At 41.0% G+C, this 21,506-nt stretch overlaps 1 protein-coding gene across 9 annotated transcripts in view; it reads right to left on the minus strand.

Annotated features, from left to right (window-relative positions):
• The window catches only part of INPP4B (inositol polyphosphate-4-phosphatase type II B), a gene marked incomplete at its 5' end in the record, with an annotated part of 265,188 nt that overhangs the window by 149,568 nt on the left and 94,114 nt on the right, over positions 1-21,506 (minus strand). For all 9 annotated transcript variants that reach the window (XM_083519885.1, XM_083519879.1, XM_083519878.1 and 6 more), the window contains one exon: positions 1,954-2,038. In XM_083519885.1, coding sequence (XP_083376011.1) covers positions 1,954-2,038 — 85 coding nt within the window. The remainder of the gene's footprint in view (positions 1-1,953; positions 2,039-21,506) is intronic.

The raw sequence follows: 21,506 nt of genomic DNA on the forward strand, positions 1-21,506 counted from the left end.
AGAGTAGCTTCTTCATTAAACATGTTCATCTCTGTACCCTGTTACGCATTATTTTTGCTTCTACAATTATATTTAATAAACTAGATTGGACATGTCCCATACTGCTGGAACAGTGAATCAGAGTATTCACTGAGTGAATCACTGCAATCCCATTTTTTTATTATTATAATTCATTAAATTTGTATACTACACTTCATCCGAACATCTCAGGGCAGTCCACAGCATAAAATATGGAAGAAAACCACAAAGTACCTAATAAAAACAAGAACAAGAACAAAGCAAACCAATAACCCCCCTCCCACAAACACATTTAAAAGAACATACTGTTAATCAGCCCAAGGCCTAGCTGAAGAGGAACATTTTCATCTGGCCCCTAAAAATGTATAATGAAAGTGCCAAACGAAACTCGCTGGGGAAACCATTCCACAAAGAGGGAGCCACTGCAGAAAAGGCTCAATTTTGTATTGCCACCCTCTCATGGAGGAGGAACACAAGGAGTTAGATGGTCACAGAGTCTGGGTTGGTTTATATGGGCAGAGATGGTCCTTAAGGTATTGTGGTCCTGAGCCATTTAAGGCTTCATAGGTCAGAACTAGCACTTTAAATTGGGCCTGGAAAATAATTGGCAGCCACTGCAGTTGGGCTAGGATTGGTGGAATATGCTCAAACCATCTTAACCCGGTGAACAACCTGGCTGCTGAATTCTGCACCTGCTGAAGTTTCCAAACCGTCTTTTAGGGTGGCCCTATGTATAACGTATTGAAGTAATCAAACCTAGAGGTGACCAGAGCATAGACAACAGAAGATGGGCTATCTTTGTCCAGATAGGGGCACAGCTGGGGCACCAGTCCAAGTTGATGGAAGGCACTCCGCACCACTAAGGCCAACTGGCAGCAAAGGATACAGGAGTTACCCCCAAGCTATGTACCCACTATTTCAGAGTGAGTGTAACCCCATTAAGTGCAGGCAACCTCCCATTCATCCAGTCTAGGGTACCTCCCACTAACAGTGCCTCGGTCTTAGGTGGAGTGAGCTTCAGTTTGTTGGCTCTCACCAAGTCCATTATTACAGAGGCAAAACAACAGTTCAGCACATGAAGATGTAAAGAAGAAGTAGAGCTGTGTGTCTTCAACATACTGCTGACAATGTATTCCCAAACTCTGGATAACCCCACTCAGCGGTTGCATGTAGATGTTAAACAGTGTAGGTGTTATGTACTGAAGTTCTCACCCTGGGTCAGCAGGGGGATACTGTAGATAGTTCAGGTCCACATATGCAAATAAGGGATCGAAAGTGACGTTCAGTGATTGGATAGTTACAGAAAGTTGCTACTGTTGCGTTGTGGTGGAGCTCTATATAAGCAGGCTGGCTGAACCCTTCAGTTCAGTTCAGTTCTGGCCTGTGAATAAACAAGAGCAGTTTGAAGAATCGCTGTGTCGTCTGATGTGTTCACCCACAACTTAACAGTAGGGGCTAAAATCGTGTCCTGAGGAACCCAACACTGAAGGCTCCATGCGGTTCAAGTAGGACCAGAACCACCACAAAGTGGTGCAACCACCCTGCCCCAACTCAGACAGCCCCTCCAGGAGGATACCATGGTCAATGGTATTGAAAGCTGCTAAAAAGCCAAGGAAAATTAACAAGGACACATTTCCCATGTCTCTCTCCCATCAGAGGTCATCATACATGGTGATTGAAGCAGTTTCTGTGCCCAAACCAGGCTAAAATCCTGATTCAAATGGATCTAGAAAATCAGTTTCCTTTTTTAGCTGTTCCTTTTGCTGAGAAGTAGGGCACTTTGAGGGGTTTTTCTACAACCAAGCAGGACATAAATTATATTACATACGTACATACATACATACATACATATTGTGTAACATATTTAAAGAAAAATATTAACTGACTGGAAATACCCCAAAAGAAGAGAGAGAAATGATTATGCATCATACTTACTGAGCACTACTGAAACATCTGCTTTATTCCTGAATTCCACAACACAGCACCGCTCCAGGATTACTAACTCGGCAGCTTCACAACACTGTAAAGGGAACAAAAGAAAAGCAAGAGTTTTACTCAGATTCATCCAATAATATGGCAATTCAGTATACAAGAAAGGGAAGAAGAAAGTATTACAGACACCACCAGTTCTGCGAAGAAGCCAAGGCCCTCTCTCCATGAACTGGGGTTGGGGGTGGGGAGATACTAAGCCATTTCACTGGCACTAGTGACTTTTGGTTCCTCCTCTTCTCAGACTGTTTCCTCCAGCCAACCACTTAAAACAAAGAACTGCAACCCGAGTTTGCTTATTTCCTTCTCCCTCCCAACCCCCTTTCCTTTTTGGCGTTATCTTTTTAAAATTGTAAGCTTGAGGGGAAACACTGTCCTGTTCTTATTGATCTGCAAGGCACTCCTGGGGCCTTTCTTGGCTGAAGAGCTGTGTAAAAATTCTTTAAACATTTACTCACTCATAATAGAGTTTGCTTTCTAATAATAAGCAGCTTTTAATTTTTGATAAGGGACACGGGTGGTGCTGTGGGTGAAATCACAGAGCCTAGGGCTTGCCGATCTGAAGGTCGGTGGTTCGAATCCCTGTGACGGGGTGAGCTCCCGTTGCTCGGTCCCTGCTCCTGCCAACCTAGCAGTTTGAAAGCACGTCAAAGTGCAAGTAGATAAATAGGTACCGCTCTGGCGGGAAGGTAAATGACGTTTCCGTGTGCTGCTCTGGTTCACCAGAAGCGGCTTAGTCATGCTGGCCACATGACCCGGAAGCTGTATGCCAGCTCCCTCGACCAATAAAGTGAGATGAGTGCCGCAACCCCAGAGTCGGTCATGACTGGACCTAATGGTCAGGGGTCCCCTTACCCCTTACCTTAATTTTTGATAGCCAGTGTTGTACATTCCTTTGTATTGCTTCAAACAACTCACTCCTAGACATACCTGTACTATGCATGTAAAAAAGCTTGAAAAGCCTCAGTTGTTATCATCCCCTATGGCTGTATCCAAACTAAATCGGCTGAAATCCATGTGAAAAGTTAGACTTGGCTTAAGTGCCATTAAAATTGAAGGGAGCAATTTTATTCTGTGCAACATGAGGATATTAATAGTTACAGATGCCCTATATATCTTGGAACTGAAAAATATATTACTAATCAATAAGTGTACTGCAACTGAACACCTCCTGCTGAGATATTTTGGCCCCTGAGGCGAACCACAAAATGCACCCCGTCCCAGGGCAAGGATGAAGATCTACATCCGGAACAAGTAGAGGGAATAAAGTTCTACATCAGAATCCATTGTCCCTGTGGACCCTGCTGCCGTTCACTTCACCTTGCCTCACGGGTAGGCCAGTCCTGTTGACTGCCACAAAGGACCCCACTTCCCAGTCCTGCCATTTTCCTTAAGCTAAAGTTCTAGTTTTCAGTTTACATAGCTGCTTCCTCTTCCTCCTCCTTTCACATCCTGGCATTATTGGTTAAGCTTATAGACACAATTTTACTTTTCAAAGATACTCATCTGCAGCTTAAAAACAAAACAAAAACCCCTCTGCATTGCTGAGGCACACAAAGCACTTCATGGATCTCTGCTTCCATTCATGCCTGCCTTGGTAAGATCTTGCCCTGCTGTGTTGAAGACCAAAATCCCTCTGGGGCAGCCTCCCTCCACTTCAGCTCATTATTTGGGATTCATACAAAGCTTTTGCACACCTCTATTATATGACCTTATCTGCACCGGCATTTGGAAGTCAGATTTAAGCTTCTACTGGGAAAATGCTTAGGTTTTAGTTTATTTGCTCGGTTCTTAAAAAATATGTGTTTATACTTGTTTCCCACCCCAGGCTTCTGGAAGGAGCAAACCACAAATCCAAAAGTATAAAAAAGACATATTGATTCAGAAAGCACATCTTTCCACCAAGCAATCCTAAAACTCTTCCCAAGACATTTTGCACTGGCCAGTTAGTTTATGATTAATATCACCTTAGCTTTTGGGCAACCTCAGGTTCTCTTCTTGCAATACAAATATCCTCTCTCCAACAGAAATAAGGGGAAGCTAGCAAGGGCATTAAATATGGCCAAAGAGAACTGAAATGTCAGAATTCTTTCCTTATTCCTGTTCATCTGCCTTGATGTGCCACAGGAAAAAAAAAATGTTCTGAAGTGAAAAGGTAGCATTGTCTCCAGAGGCTTTGATAGATGGTTTTGATGTCATTATGGGAAAACTCTACCCAGAGCTGCTTCAGATGCCTATACAGCTTACATCCAAAGTGAGATTCTTTAATATTTTTTTCTCATAATAGATGAACAGCTCCTTCTATACAGTACAGAATGTGTTTTTTTGAAGAAAAACAACCTAAATGTACATCCACATTTCTACTTATTTTACAAATAACAATTTTCAGGAAGAGCTGTACACATCTGAACGAGATCTGCAGAGAAATGGCACTAATTGATACACCAGGGAAACAAACTTACACAGCAGGCAGAGCCGAAGAACATTAGTTAAATTAATCACACCAGAAGCATAAGCACATCTCTTTCCCATTCACATGGGCATCTTAAAATGTTATCCGATTTAGAACAGTATTAGAAATATGCAGGGCACCTTACTGAAGGAAATAAGAGCCAATTCTTCAGTTTGTGAATTTTTAAACATGCAAGCAACTCCTTTATTCCACAAAGTGTGCTGAATGCTAAATCTAAATCTGATCGCATACATGTGGCTGCAGCAGAGGGAAATGCAGATGTGCTTTTGTCTAGATCCCTCTTCAGACAGCGACACTCATAGCTTCACTGAACACCAGAGCAAGAAGAAGGAAATGCACTAGCCACAGATACAGCCCTGAAACTTGTGCACCTTTTTGGCCACGGACCCGACATCTGCTTGTTCAACTGAACTCCTGGGAAGAACACTCACATGTGATCAGGATCCCTGCATTAAAGGTAAAGGTAAAGGGACCCCTGACCATTAGGTCCAGTCATGACCGACTCTGGGGTTGTGGCGCTCATCTCGCTTTATTGGCCAAGGGAGCTGACATACAGCTTCCGGGTCATGTGGCCAGCATGACTAAGCCACTTAAAAGGTTCCACAAATGTCAGGGGAATGGCTAACTAGCACATCCCTATCACAGTCACATGTTCAATGAATCCATGAGTGCTCTTGCAAGAACAGTGTTATTACGGGTGGTATCAGAGCAGGTCCATTATGCCTGAGTATGACTTACAGCACAATCCTACACAGGCCTATTTCGAAGTAACTCCTACTGTATTCAGCAAGTGAAGCTGAATGCTGGAAGATACAGGACAAAAGCAAATACTTCTTCATACAGTGCACAAACTATATAATTTGCTCCCCAAAGCAGCAGTGATGACCACAAACTTGTATGGTTTTTGTTATGTACCGAAGTTCTCACCGTTGGGCCAGCAGGGGGATACTGTAGATCGTTTTCACTCAGGTTCACATATGCAAATAAGGGATTGAAAGTGACATTCAGTGATTGGCTAGTTACAGAAAGTTGCTACTGTTGCATTGTGGTGGAGCTCTATATAAGCAGGCTGGCTGAACCCTTCAGTTCAGTTCAGTTCTGGCCTGTGAATAAACAAGAGCTGTTTGAATAATCGCTGTGTCGTCTGATATGTTCACCCACAACTTAACAGTTTTAAAAGAGGATTAGTCAAATTCTTGGAGGATAAAGCTTTCAATGGCTACTATCCCTAATGGTAATGTTCAACCCCCATTTGTCAGAGGCAGCAATGCTACTGAATGCCAGTTGCTAGAAACCACAGGAGGGGAGGGTGCTGTTATGCCCAGGTCCTGCTTGCAGGACTTCCCACGGGCATCTGGTTGAACACAGATAACAGGATGCTGGACTAGATTTGCCACTGCCCTGATCCAGCACACTTTTACGTTCTTATGTTATGTTTAAGTCAGGTTACAACTTAATCAGATATCACTCTAACTTCCATGCTGAACAAACGAGTGGTGTTGTTTCCATCAGCCCCAACTAGCATAGCCAATAATCAGAGATTATGGGAGTTGTGGTTCAACAATAGCTAGAGGGGTTAACTCAAATACCAACTGGTGTAATAGGAAAGACAAATACTCACATGAATATATCACAGGGTATATCAGCAAATAGGTTTTAATAATGACCTATTTCAAGAAGTAGATGCTGGGTTTTGTTTTGTGGGAATGGAGTAGTAGACTGAAAATACAGTGAGTTTTCAGCTCCCAGTGCTCTGTTGAAATCAATTTTTACATTAGTTGTGGCAATCTGAAGATTCTCTACTATCTGATCACTTTTCAATTACCTTGCTGAAATGAGATAATCTTCTCCCTCCAGGAGCCTGGACAAATGTCCACATTTCGCAACAGACAGCAGATAACTGACACCTTATTGGCAATCTCAGTGTGGAAAGTCAAAAATTAAATAAGATCCAACAATGCACTTGTAGTTGCAAGACATAGGAAGAACTTTGTTCAAGTCGAGGCCTTGGACGGCTTCTACATGAGAATTTCTTGATAGGGAAAGGCTGGTAAAGTTTCAAAGGCTATCACTCCCAGTAGTTAAAAATGCACCTCCTTGTTTTTCATTGATAGTGCCAAGCCCCGTAAGCTCTTTTACCTGAGTTCTCTCAATTTCTATGGTTTTCCCCCACTGGGCTGCAGACTGATGGTGGAAAATATGGATTTCAGCAGACGTAGCATAAGTTCTCATGTGCTTGCTTCACTATGACCACAACTTGAAACTACATCTCTAGGCCTCTGCAAAACAGCTACGCAGCTACACAGCTGATATGGGTTGAGTTGTCATGAGTGCTCACTGTGCCGCAAGCAAGAAAAAAGCAGATGGCATGAGTACAGCACTCATTGCGACTACTAGCAGTGTGGTCATGTGAGCCAAACCTAATTTTCCATACACTCAGTTTAATGCCTTATCCCTGTGGTATGGGACACTACCCACCATGTCATATCACTTGTTACCTGGTGTACTGCTTTTCACAGTCCATCCTGCTGATTCCTCTGAAGTCCCTTCCCTGATTTTTCTTTATTTCCCTTTTCTCTTTCTAGATTGCAATTCCCACATCTTTCTCTCCCAAAATACAACTGCATCAACTATTCCTGAGATTAGGGATATTCCGCATGCAGCTACCACTAAAATATTTTGGGGGATTTAAATTATAACATTGATGACACAGGAGTTTGATGTAGCTCTGATTACACAATCCCTAAAGAGGAAATACGGTAGATGCCATGGCTGACCATCATCATTTAATAGTCTGGGAAGTGGAGAAGGAAGCCTGTGGCAAATTTCCACCTGAAGAAGAGCTGAACAGTTCAGAGAGGAATATGGGAAGAGCGAAGGGGAAAGGTAAAAGTGATAGAATATGTGTTAGACAGAATATGAAAAAATATGTCCCAGATTATTGACTGAAGGTATTTGAGGCCAACACTGGTCTAGATGTGTTCAATGCCTAGATAACTGACCACATGGGAACGGCATGTACCCCACTCTGGGTTCCACGGTAGGGCAGGAAGTTCTATTTGGCTAAAGTGGAATGCAGTTTCCACATCTTGGCCAACCAGACAGATAAAAGTTTTTACAACTTTGCAGAAGTCAAAAGATATGAAAGGTTCTCTATTACTTTACAGAGATGCATGTATGATGACTTAAGCTCATTTGCCTTTGGTCACCTCAGTGCAAAAGTTTTTAAATGGTATTAAACAGTATTTTGTATGCCAAGAAAATTTAGCAAAATGCCTCTATGTATCTGAAGGATTCTGTTGAATTCATGTGGGCACAGTAAACCTTCACCCCATAAGTACTGTAAATGCATCCTAGAAAACATCCAGCAATTCCTATGTCCACTTTCAGGGCAGTTCCCCATTAGTAAACTCATCCCTCAGCTTCCTGAATTTCCCAAATGCAAGCTGACAGCAAGCACTATTCTAATTTCAGATCAGATAAAATAATTTAATTAATTCAGAGACACAACAAACCACAGCAATACCACTATCTCAAGAACAAAGACTCTGAACGATATATTGTTTCACAGATAAGAGCCTGTTGTAATTAATACACTATTCCACTAGTACACTGACAACATTATGCTAGTAGCTTGCATTTACTCTGTAAACTACAGTATAGCATGCAATACAACTTAAGAAAGCTGGTTTAATGTACTTGCACTTACTTATATAGACCATTGTCAGTAGCGATCAATTATGTCAATGTGCAAACATTATATTACCGTATTTTTCGCCCTATAGGACGCACTTTTTCCCCTCCAAAAATGAAGGGGAAATGTGTGTGCGTCCTATGGGGCAAATGCAGGCTTTCGCTGAAGCCTGGAAAGCGAGAGGGGTCGGTGCGCACCGACCCCTCTCGCTCTCCAGGCTTCAGGAGAGCCGCAGCGCCAGCCCCACAAGGTCGGGGGACAGCGGGGAGGCGGAACGCCGCCATCCCACTGTCTCCCGATGTGGTTTGGAGGCTGATGGCGGGGAGACGCGTGCTTCTCCCCGCCACCAGCCCCACAAGCTCCGGGGACAGCTGGGAGACGCAGCGCGTCTTCCCGCTGTCCCCGGACCTGGTATGCACGTGGGCGGCGGGGAGAAGAGCGCTTCTCCCCGCTGCCGGCCCCACAAGCGCCTGGGGGGAAAATTTTTTTTTCTTTATTTCCCCCCAAAAAAACTTGGTGCGTCCTATGGGCCGGTGCGTCCTATGGGGCGAAAAATACGGTTATTCATGGACTATATCATCTTAATGCATCATGCATATGCATAGCTAAAAAGGGGAAATTAAACTAAACAATCTGGGGCTTGTAAATCAATAGATTTATTTACAAGGTTATATACATTTTCCTCATAGAGCTCCTAACAAAGGCCTGCACAGGGTTCTCTTTGTCTAAGGCAACTTTATCCAATCTGATGCTTTCTGTATGTTTCAGACCACAACTCCTATAATCATCAGCCAGTATATCAATGTTTAGGAATGCTGAGGTTTGTAGTCTGGGGAAGACTAGTCTAAGAGAATAAATATGAAAGCGGGGGGGGGGGAGCTGTACTGCACTTACGAGGAAAGTGCATAGTTAATTCAACTGTGCCAGAAAACAAGATACACAGATTGTACAGAACGCAAAGCTGTCACTCAGATTCAGTGGCTTATCTGAAGACAATTACTTGCATCTCAAATGCAAATTGACGTTATCCTGAAGTTTGTGTAATGTGTTAGTGCCTTTCTCTCTCTCTCTCTCTCTCTCTCTCTCTCTCTCACACACACACACACACACACTTAATAGTTTAATTAAGAATTCCCCTTAAAATGCTGTTTTCTTTGCATTTTGTACTGTTCAACTTAGCAGCTTTTCCATTTAATTATGAATGGCTGCTGTATTTGACTTATGCAACTCATCAGTTTGAAAAATTATGTGGAAGAGAGGAAACAAAATGTAGTAAGAAGGACAGTCTGTGGTTACAGCAGGTCCAGGGGAGATGTGTGATCAGGCTGCTTCACATTATTCAGAACGGATGTGGGTTGCCTGCAGATTTAATGTTCAGGAACAGCTGTCCTAAATATTGGTACACAGAAGAACAGTATTTTAGTAACACCCAGTAGGGAATTCCACCCTGCTGATTTCAATTAGCTCTCTTTCAAATCTGGAGATACTTACTTTCCATGGGTAAAGTTCCCCAGTCGGGGCAGTGATAATTGCAGTTATTTCTAGAGGCCTGCCAACCAGCTACAAACAATGAATTTCTTATTCAAACTTAGTAAGAGAAGGATACTATAGTTTTGCTGGTGCCAATTTTGGATTTGTCAAGTCTTCTAAATTCCACTAATGAAACTAGCTTTTTTGCCCTTACCTCCATTTTCAACAATCCAGCCAAAGTTTGCTTCCTTTGATTTCATTATGGGTTTTACATTTTGGGTGGTGATGGCACCAAAAACCCGCACAGTAAATGCTTGTTTTCATTTCTCTGCACTGCTCATATCAAGAGGGAGAGTTTGAGACTAAGAATGGAAGTTCCCCAAGAGTTCTCCTCCCCCAGTCAGTCACTTGCCACAGACATCATCCTAATACCTCAGACAAAAATAAACTAGTTAGAACTTTTATGAGTACATAGCATTAGAAGTGGCTCCAGCTGTCAGTGCTTGTTCAGATGAATGGTTTAGTTCTTTCCTATAATGGGTCACAAGCACACAAAGATAAACAAGCATCCCTCTTACAAATGAATCACTTGGTGCCAACCCTGATTTACTTTCATTAGCAGGCATAAAAAGGTAACACAACTCACTTGACAGATGTGTTTTAAATTACCATTGTTGACTTTATTGTTTCAACTATTTAACAGACCCAAACAGAAGCATAAATTATCAAGCTGACCACAGATAAGATGTAGGCATAAACATTACAACTGGCTCCATGATTCTAAACACTTGTAATATAATATCATGGTTTGGATAACTTTATAGCCCCATAAGAGTGTTATGATCTCATACAGTCACCAACTGAAAATATTGTAAAAGACTCGTGAGCCAACAGCTGTTCTGCATGCATCCAGCATCTTTGCTACATTTTAGTACAAAATGTTTTTATATATACCACAATGCCAACTTCTTTTTAATATTCAATATTAAAAAACAGAAAGGACAATACATAAACTAAGTATCTTTCAACAAAAGAGGGCATTGTATTATTAATTAAGTAGTTATTTTATAACAATGAGAAATAAATATATGGTTGAATCTTATATTGGTAATTGGTATTCCAAATACAGACTGATAGTTCATTTTTCTATAAATTTCCTGGCTTAAAGATTAGAGGAACATCTAGTAAAATATGCTAATTTAATGGAGAGAGAATGCCCCCAGTTTTTTCATTCCCAGTCTATGTTTTTTTGGAGCTCATTTGGGCTTCCAGTGAAATGCAGTGCATATCCTTGTCACCGTTAATAAATTTACTGCTAATTGCCATAAGACTAGAACTTACTTCTACAAATGCTTATGCCATAATAAATTTGTTAGGATCTAAGGTCTTCTGCTTTTGATACAATACACTAGCACCCCTTTGGAAGTATTAACTTTAGAACTACCTATTAATTTACTTCTCTTTTGTGCCCCACATATTTTTGCAAAAGATGTTTATAAGCAAGATTGTCCAGCTTTAACTAGTTTTTCCCTCCTTTATTTTAGCTGCTATTCAAAATGCAGTCAGAGACTTAGTCCCAAAACATTTTAATACAACAAATGATCAGCAATTCTGCAACTATATGGGACTTCTATTCAAGAGACTTGAAACAACCAAACAGAAAGATCTGTGTTCATATTTAATTAATTAATTAATTTTAATCATTGATGGTTTCTTGCTTCAACCATAAATGTCATTGTTCCATTCAGTTTTCAAGCAAGACTGCATTTGGTGCTATCAGAAAGAATGAAGAGTTACAGAAAGACCTAATTTATGGCCTAATTTATTTGCTTTAATACCGTATTTATTTTGCTGAGCTAATCATTTCATGTGATACTCAATATAGAAAAATCTTGTAGTTCTGTTAAATATTGAAACAGCCACTTAAATAATACACAAAAGTTTTGCTTTTCTACTTCTCCTCCAGAGCAAGAGAGAATAAAACTTGCTCCATTTTCCATGTAACAGCCCTTTAGATATTTGAAGATCGCTATATTTCATCTCAGTCTCCTCTTTTCCAAGCTAAACATACCCAACTCCCTCAACCTTTCCTCATAAGGCTTGGTTTCCAAACCCTTGACAATCTTGGTCGCCCTCTTCTGCACACGTTCCAGCTTGTTAATATCCTTTTTAAATGGTAGTGCCCAGAACTGGACACAGTACTCCAGATGTAGTCTGACCAAGGCAGAATAGAGCAGTACTATGACTCCCATTGATCTGGACACTAGACCTCTATTGATGCATTAGCTTTTTTAAAAAATTAGCTTTTTTCCCTTCCCCCCCCTTTTTTTTTTTTGCTGCTGCTGCATCACACTGTTGACTCATGTTAAGCTTGTGGTCTACTAAGACCCCAAGATCCTTTTCACATGTGCTACTGGCAAGCCAGGTGTCCCTCATATTATATTTGTGCCACTGGTTCTTCCTGTCTAAGTGTAGAAACTTACATTTATCCCTATTGAAATTCATACACTACATTCACAACATTTCCCTGATCTGTCAAGCATGTAACTCTATCAAAGAAAGAAATGAGATTCGTCTGGCATGACTTGTTTTTGAGAAATCCATTTTGGGTCTTGGTAATCACAGTATCCTTTTCTAAGTGCTCACAGACTGACTGCTTAATTATCTGTTCTAGAACCTTTCCTGGTATGGATGTCAATCTCACCAGTTGTAAGTTACCTGGTCTACTCTTTTCTTTTTGAAGTTAGGAAGAACATTTCCATGCCTCCAGTCCACCTGCTCTCCAAGAATTCTCAAAGACTAGTATAGACAGAGGCTTTGCTAGGTAGCTAGGTGTTCCCTCACCACTTCTTTTCCAATCTTGGGTTACAGCTCCCTCCTTTCATTGTTTACTCTGTTATCATCAGGTTACGCGCTGGTTTTCTTTGGAGTGAAAACAGAGGGGCAAAGTAGGCGCTGAACATATATTATATAGAGCAGGGGTGGCCAACTCCCCAGAGACTGTGATCTACTCACAGAGTTAACAACTGGCAGTGATCTACCCCCCTTTTTGGCATTCGGGTCAAAGTTGTTGAGTTTTTTCAGGGAGGAGGTAAAATGCTGAGGGGAGTCACAGTTGTTCAGCTTCTTTGGGGGGAGCCAATGATCTACCAGTGATCTACCACAGATGTCCAGTGATCTACTGGTAGATCACGATCTACTGTTGGACATGCCTGATATGGAGGAACAGAGTATAACTGTAGAAACAAGCTGGAAAGCAGTTTATGGGAGTAGAAAGCACAATATGGCACAGAATTGAGCACCTTCCTCAATGTGTATTGCACTGTCCAAGCCCCCTGCTGTGTCAAGAGACACAGAATAATTGGAAACTGGTTTATTAGAGCAAATAGAGCAACGTGAGCCTGGCCTCTTACAACCAGTCAGGGGCTGGCTCTGCCTGGTCCTTGGCACTGGCTTTACCTAATGTTGGTCTCACAGGTTTAGGTCAACAGAAGGAATGATCTCTTACTGAGATGTTCCATGGAATTCAATAGTAGCTTGTAAATATGAACTACTATGGGTTTTTGGTGGTCTAATATAAATTACCATCCAATTTGCAAGTCTTAGATAACGTTAATGAGAACATAAACTAGGACTCTCATTAAATGAGAACCATAGATTTTAGTGCCTCTTCACAAGAAAAAAAGGACTCAAAGGGATGGATCTACTGGGAAATTCATCACAGCCACCAGTTCTGCTACTTGTAGATGTCCTTGGTCTATAGCCAGGAGAACAATTAATCTTATTTGTAGGCTGATGTTCTGAAGTAAAAATTTCAAAAGGTATTGGGCATGTTTCCCAAAAGATTACACATATATTGTTCTAAAAATGTCACCATGTTGCTGCTTGTGCACATTTATGAAACTTATGCTGGGCAATATCTTTTCTATAACTGCTAAGTTGACCGTTTTGCTTTGAACATTATTACAGTATGATTTAGAGCCTTTTTATTCTGAACGTGGGTAAAAATGTGCCATCATTCTTTAAAGAATATTTTTCTAAAGACTGTGTTCTCTATAAGTGTGCATGAAGGTCACTTTTTGTGGCAATTCCTAAATCTCTGCTAAAAGTGCACACACACACACACACACTTGAAACAGTTCATTATTCAGAGTCTTGAAGATTTAAGGAAAGAACACAGAAGACAAATAATGATTATACCATACCTGCCAATTGCTCCTTAAAAAAAATGGGACACCCTGTTTTTTTGTGTGCGATTGTGGTGGCTATTTGGGGTGCTACAGTTTCGTGCTGTGCTCTTGCATTTTTCAGGGCAAGAGCAAGGCATGGGTCATGTGATTCACCTGGAAGTGCATCCCAGAAGACGCATCAAACTTTAGATGGAAGGTAGGCCTACTCAATTTTAACATAAAAAGCAACAAGAAGTTTCACATTACAGGACTGATTTTGCTGCTTTTGCATTTGAGTACTGATTAGCAAGCTCCCCAGCATGGTTCAAAATTGGTTCAGCTTATCAGAATTCTTCACTTTGTGTGCCATAAAAACTCAGGATTTTGCTTATTTTTGCTTGAGAAGGCTCAGGAAGACCAAGACCAGGAGATGACACCCCAGCAGTCCCTGTTCATCCTCCCTCCTAAAACTCATTCAAGCAAGAGGGACAGTAGCACAGAATGGTTATGCAAGTGCTGTGGGGAGGGGTACTGCTTTCAGCCACTTGAAGATCTCTCCTTTAAAGCTTAGTCTCTGCTGCCTTCTGAGCATGTACAGGTTATTGTCCAGGAATCTGCAAAAGGCATTACATGGGAGTGCCAACACTGAAACACTGACTCAGTGTATTATCCAAATCGAGACTCCTGGTTTAGCTTTCTTGGAAAAACCATGAGTTATAACCAAGTTTTGTCCTATGGGGTCAACCCATTTTTACTACTTTTCCAGAGACTTTGTGTATGGGTGGAATTCTCCATACAACACTTAAGAGGCAAGATAAACCAAGTAAGTCAGTAATGTGGATATCAACAATGTTTTTGACACACATTTTAAGTGGAAACAGGAACTATATATGGATTATTAATGAGTTAGGCTATTAATTTAATGTAAGTATAAAACTTTTAAAGTGATTCCATTTTAATTATCAACCAATAATCATTCTTTAGGAACAGTTTTACTATGCATATTTCTACCTTGCTTCACATTGATCTTATGCAGAAGTGAGCGTTAAGATTCATATTCTACTGAACACTTTGTTCAGGATAAGTTTTTTTGCTTTAAAAAGAATGAAGAACAGATTTTTTTTTAAAAAAAAATCTCTTATCAGATGAAATTGCTGTAAAAGAAATGGTAGCACAAAAGCCAAACAAGTTTGCCATGATGCTACTAGGTAATTGCATTGTTAAGGACATATCCTTATTTATGATTTTCTTGCATAACCTTTTTCATGATCTGTGTAAGCATTAGAAAACCATGCCATAGGGCATGAAGTCTAAGTACTGTCATTCTCATACAGATCACAGTTTTTGTAAATACAGTGGTCTTCCATGATTATAGCTATTCCTACAGAAAGAAAACCTGACTTTCATAGAGGAGATAGTAAATTAGCAGATTCACAGCAGCTCATGACTGATTCATGACAGTATCCACATTCTGGTCATGAAAACCTGAAACTTTCAAAGCAAACTACGAAATAAGGTGGTTTTCATATAACACTTGAGTGTTAAAACTTCTAGTTTACAACCCAAGGCTTAACCCAGAGGTAGGCAGCTCAGTGTCTCTAGGAGTTCTATCTAGAGGGCTTAGCCATTCTATTCTTAGCCCATTGTGAGGTCAGTCTTGCCAGGGACTGTAGTCATTGGCTATTACTACCCCATCTGTGAAGTGGCTAAAAAAACCTTAACCTACAACACATATTTGCATTCTTTATGCATGAGACTCTTGTAGTAAAAGAATTCAATACACCCTTGTATCATTCTTGTTTTGTTGCCACATAAACTTGGAAGAACCAGCCTGTCTTGAACCAGAGACTGTGCTCTTCTCCATACAGATGCCCATACTACATTAAGAAAGCAAATTTGTCTCCCTGGATATACCAGCAGAGGAACCTTTGCTGCTTTATTCATTCTCTGTGGCTGTTTGTTTGTTTTCATTCTTGTTATTTATGCTTGACTGGTATTGTTTTTATAAAATGTTGGGTTACCAGTTGGGATCCCTGTTTTACCTACAGATGCACAACAGGTGCCCTTGGGCTTTCAAACCTTCCTTCTCCACTTGTTCATACCTTGCCTATTCAAGCCCAGCTCATATCTGCATTTGCTATTTCCCAACCTCCTCCAGCTCTGGTTGGGTGCTACATATCACATTGATACTGTCAAGATATTCCGCTATGCCTTTAATCAACTTCTCTCAACTGTTGCAGCCCAGTTCCATTCAAAAGCCTATTCTACTAATCCCCAATGCTGTTTAGTACAGATGAAGTCACTGGGCATGGTAACTCGGAGATTTGGGGCCCAGCTTTTATGTATGGATAAGAAGAAGCTTGGACTATTTTGAACTGGTGCCTAGATGCAGTGGTGGGCTGGACAGGGGGCTGCAAACCAAGACTGAACCCTGCTAATATGGAGACTTTGTGGATGGGCAGTTGCCAGGTGGGGGAGTTGGGGCGTTCACCAGTTCTGGACAGGGCTGTGCTCCCTTGGGAGTGCTCCTACATCCCTCTTTGTCACTAGAGGCTCAGGGAACATCCATGGCAAGGATGGCCTATTATCAGCTTAAACTAACTCTGCCGTTTCCTGGACAACGTAGCTTGGACACTGTGATTCATGCATTGGCAACCTCACAATTGGACTACTGTAATGAGCTCCAGGTGAGGCTTCCCTTGAGATTGGTCTGGAAGTGGAAGCTGTTGCAGAATGCTATAGCCAGGTTGTTAAGTGGAGCACCTTGACAGGTACAAATTAAAATTGTGCTGAGGGAACTGCACTGACTGTTGATCAGCTACTGAGCCACATTCATGTTCTTGTAACATACAAAGCCCTGAACAACTTGGGACCAGGTTACATGAAAGCCCTTCTATCCCAGTATAGACCTGCAAGATCACTTAGATCGTATGAGGAAAGTTTACTCATGGCACTGCACTCTACAGAATGTCATAGGCCAGAAGTCCCAAACAGGCTTTTCCTACTACTGCCCCTTAAGTATGGAATGCCCTTCCCTCTGCCATATATGAAGTAGCAACCACCAGTTGCTTCATCTGCCTTGTAAAGGCATTACTATGTTGTTGTTGTTGTTGTTGTTGTTGTTGTTGTTGTTGTTGTTGTTGTTGTTGTTGTCCAGGCTTTTTAGAGTGTTGGACTAGGGCCTGGGAGACCAGGGTTCAAATCCCCACTCAGCCAGAATCCGAGACCAGGGAGAAGAGTCGGTGGAAGAAGATTGGAAGAAATTTAAAGACTATTTACAGAAATATTGTAAAATTAATGAATGTTAGAACGATGTTGGATAGAAACTAAGTGGTTTATAGCTGCAATACTATAAGGGAATATGAAAAATGGATTACTAATAGGTAAAGATTTAATGTTACAATATTTTAAGATTAAAGATTTGGATAAACAAAGAGGGGAAGGATTTGCTGAACCAACAAATTGAATTGGAATACAAAAAAGGGAGGCGTGAGGAGGTCCGGGAAACAAGCTAATGAAAAATAAGTAATGGAAAGATTGAGTTGTTTTTAATTATTTTTATTCTGTATTTTTCTTTTTTCTATTTTTCTTTTGTAATATTTTGAAAATATTAATAAATATCTTATAAAAAAAACAAAACAAATCCCCACTCAGCCATGAAACTCACTGGGTGACCTTGGGCCAATCATCATCTCTTAGCCTAACCTTCCTCACAGGATTATTGCGAGGATGAAATGGGGAGGAGCAGAACCATGTACACAACCTTGAGCTCCTTGGGGGGGAAGGTAGTATATAAATATAATAAATAAATAAAATAAGGCCCTGGTTTTATCTGTATTAATTCTTGCTTTTCCTATGTTTTACATGCTTTTACATTAATGGTTTTAAGTTATATTTTTATTTTAATGATCTTCTACTGTTTATATGTTGTTGATTGCTGACAGGTTTTTTCAAATGTTATTTATAATTTTTTTCAAATAAATAAATAAATAAATAAATAAATGTGAGGCAGCACTTCTCCCTAACACCAGCTGCTTAATGCAGACAGGAGCAAGGGCTTCACCTTTCTGCCCTGCTTAGGAACTTCCAAAGGCATTTGGCTTGAAGATGATGCTGGGCTAGATTCTAATAAACTACAAGACAGAAATGCGGTCTGAGCCCTAAGCAGCAAGTTACTCCTTTGACCCGGCAGCTGGAGCTGTAACATCCATTTTGCAAAAAAGGAAACTATTTTATTTGTTTAACAAAATTTATACACCATTGGACTGTAGTAAAACTTCTAAGCAATTTTAAGAAATGCTAAAACTATCAACGTATCAGAAGATCAAACCTGTCCATTCTTAAGGAACTCAACCCTGAGTGCTTACTGGAAGGACAGATCCTGAAGCTGAGGCTCCAATACTTTGGCCACCTCATGAGAAGAGAAGACTCCCTGGAAAAGACCCTGATGCTGGGAAAGATGGAGGGCACAAGGAGAAGGGGACGACAGAGGACGGGATGGTTGGACAGTGTTCTCGAAGCTACCAGCATGAGTTTGACCAAACTGCAGGAGGCAGTGGAAGACAGGAGTGCCTGGCATGCTCTGGTCCATGGGGTCACGAAGAGTCGGACATGACTAAATGACTAAACAACAACAACATCAACGTATCATTTATCACTTATAAATTAGCAAGAAACACAGATGACTAGAAAAGACTATAGGTCGATTCTTGTCTCAAAGCATCAATCTCCTTCAATTACTATTCCAAGAATCATTCATTTCCTTCACATATGCCCCTCCTTCAGTTCTCTCCCAGTTTCTCCAAATTCCTTTCCAGCTCAATTATTCTCCCTTCCCTTGCCATCATTTAAATACCTCATCTTTTTATCTCACCTAAGCAAGCTTGGTTTTTCTTCAGCACAGCCTTGGCCTCCCACTCCACCACCCACTGCCTAGAGACGTTAAAGAGGAGGGGTTCAAGAAAGCAAATACGGTAAGCTATGAACTTAAATTGAGGAGTAATACCCCTCCCCACCTTCTCACTATATAGAAGGATCTGGCAACTTCTGTTTCAGTGTATCTGAAGAAGTGTGCATGCACACGAAAGCTCATACCAAGAACTAACTTAGTTGGTCTTTAAGGTGCTACTGGAAGGAATTTTTTTATTTTAAAATGTGGAGCTCATCTAATCAGCAGCAACCTGATCCACATCTTAACAGCTATACTGGCATCACTGCGGCACTCCAGCTTCTTCCACAGAGGCGTACTGTGAGTAAACCCAGTGTAGTCTTCTTCATAGACTTTGCATACACTCCAACATTTTCCCAATGAAAAGAGGGACGTCCTAGTGCTTGGTTAGTTTTCTTTCAACTGAGATTAGCAACCATGAAATACAATCAATTAAATCTCAAGTCACTGTAGTAAGGTGCAGTCTCATAAGGGAAGTGAAAGAATGGAAGCAATAAGCATGGCTATGTTTTGAGTGGGGTAATATATAAGAAAGGGACACGGGTGGCACTGTGGGTAAAACCTCAGTGCCTAGGACTTGCCGATCGTATGGTTGGCGGTTCGAATCCCCGCGGCGGGGTGAGCTCCCGTCGTTCGGTCCCAGCTCCTGCCCACCTAGCAGTTCGAAAGCACTCTTAAGTGCAAGTAGATAAATAGGTACCGCTTTATAGCGGGAAGGTAAACGGCGTTTCCGTGTGCTGCACTGGTGCTGGCTCACCAGCTGCAGCTTCGTCACGCTGGCCACGTGACCCAGAAGTGTCTTCGGACGCCGCCGGCTCACGGCCTCTAGAACGAGATGAGCACGCAACGCTAGAGTTGGACACGACTGGCCCGTACGGGCAGGGGTACCTTTACCTTTAATATATAAGAAGCTGCCTTATACCAAGTCAGACATATTGTTCACAATCCAGTATTGTCTAGCCATGGCTCTCTAAGATTTATCCTGGAACCCTATCCTTTTTTCACTGAACTTGTGAGCCACATACACTGAGTGAGGTGCCCTACACCGCCCCAGAAAAAGAAAAGTAGGTCCCATTTAGCATGCTGAAGATAAAAGGGAGCCCAAGGACTAAAACCTGAAGGCTATTCTGATACAGAACACAAAATTATACACAGAGGCGTCATGGCAGAAAAAAGTACCGCTCTTGAGCACTTTCAGTTGTTTAATTTCTATTGATAAAGTGTCTGACATGTAGTGCAGAGTGTCATTTTAATTTCAGAGATGATTCAGTAGTAATTAAATTTAACAATGGAAAGGGACTATGTTCCAAGACGACGGGTACAGTTCTGCTAAATCTCCATCAGGCATAATCTCATCTACTTAAGTATAATAACACTGAGGCTTGCAAAAATAGTATTATATTTCCAGTAGTTCAGAACATTTCTCTGCATGTTTCTCTTCAATAGCATAAAGGAGAGTCTGTTTTAAAACAGCAGTTGTTAGCTAACTCATTTAAAACAGGACTTTGCTGGTTTAATATAGGTTTAAACGAACTTTATGCTGAGCTGCAAATTGTTCTGTTGGGCCTCCTTTAACAGGAATGTTTTATGTTGTTATTTCTATTAGGTAGGCTCCGACTAAGGTTCTCAGCCACACTTCCGCTTGTCCCATGCCTAGAATACAAAGGTCAGAGCAGTTTTCCGCTTCTCCTTTGTTTTCTAGCCACAGGTCTGAGCGGATTTGCATTTGCTTTGCAGCTTTCTCCCGGAAAACACGCTCTTTACTGCTCAAAACCCATTTGCTGTTTGGTCCAATTCAGGGGTAGAACATGGTTCTCCTGGGGGAAAGCAGTGGGGCAAACAGAGGTTTGGATGAGCCCTAAGTCATATTCAGAGTAGACCCACTGAAGGCAATAGACTTTAGCCTGTCTATCCATTGATTTCATTGAAACTACTCTGAACATGATTTAGTTGAATGTCATCTATTGATTTTTGTTGTTTTAAGTATTGCGCTCTGTATTTTTAAAAATATTCTATGATGCTTGTTAGCCTGTCTAAGCTACCTAGCTAATTTTATTCATGAGTGGCTATATAAATTTAATGTTGATAGCTTACCTCTTCACAGCAGTGAGTTAAAACTCAATTTCCTTATATTTTGGGTTGTGATTCTACCCCCTACTCCAGCCGTCCTGCTTAGCCACCTTTCCATATGACTACTTTTTAAAATATTTAGAGCTTATCTATTTTTAGATCATTCTATGTGGGTATATCTCAGGGAGGATGTAAATAAGGAACTTCCAAACTTTGGTAATCTACAAAAATTGGATAGCAGCATAGGCACCTATTGTCAAAACAATATTTTCCTAAAATATACACAAACAGAATCCTATTCTGTTCACAGATACAGCTCTTTGAAAAGTTGTGTGCTGATGCTCTGAAACTATTCAGATTAGATTTGCTTTATTTGTTTGATGGGTCTAATAATTTAATAGAAGCACTAAGCTTATAAATAAGCTTGTAAGCCACTCAGATTCTTTTTTTAAAAAAATGTAGAGCAGCTTAAAAATTCAGAAATAAAACAAATAAAACTCAAAAACTCTGTATAAGTTGCCTTATACAGAGTCAGACTCATGGCCATCAGTCTCAGTGTTATCTAAACTTCCTCTAGAATCTCTCAGGGGTTCAGACAAGAGTCTTTGCCAGCATTATATGGAGATACTGGGTGTTGAATCATCTGCCTGAGCTCTACTACTGAGCTATGGTCCC

Source organism: Podarcis liolepis (genome assembly GCF_965112155.1).
Source record: "Podarcis liolepis genome assembly, chromosome: 9".
Classification (NCBI taxonomy): Eukaryota; Metazoa; Chordata; class Lepidosauria; order Squamata; family Lacertidae; genus Podarcis; species Podarcis liolepis.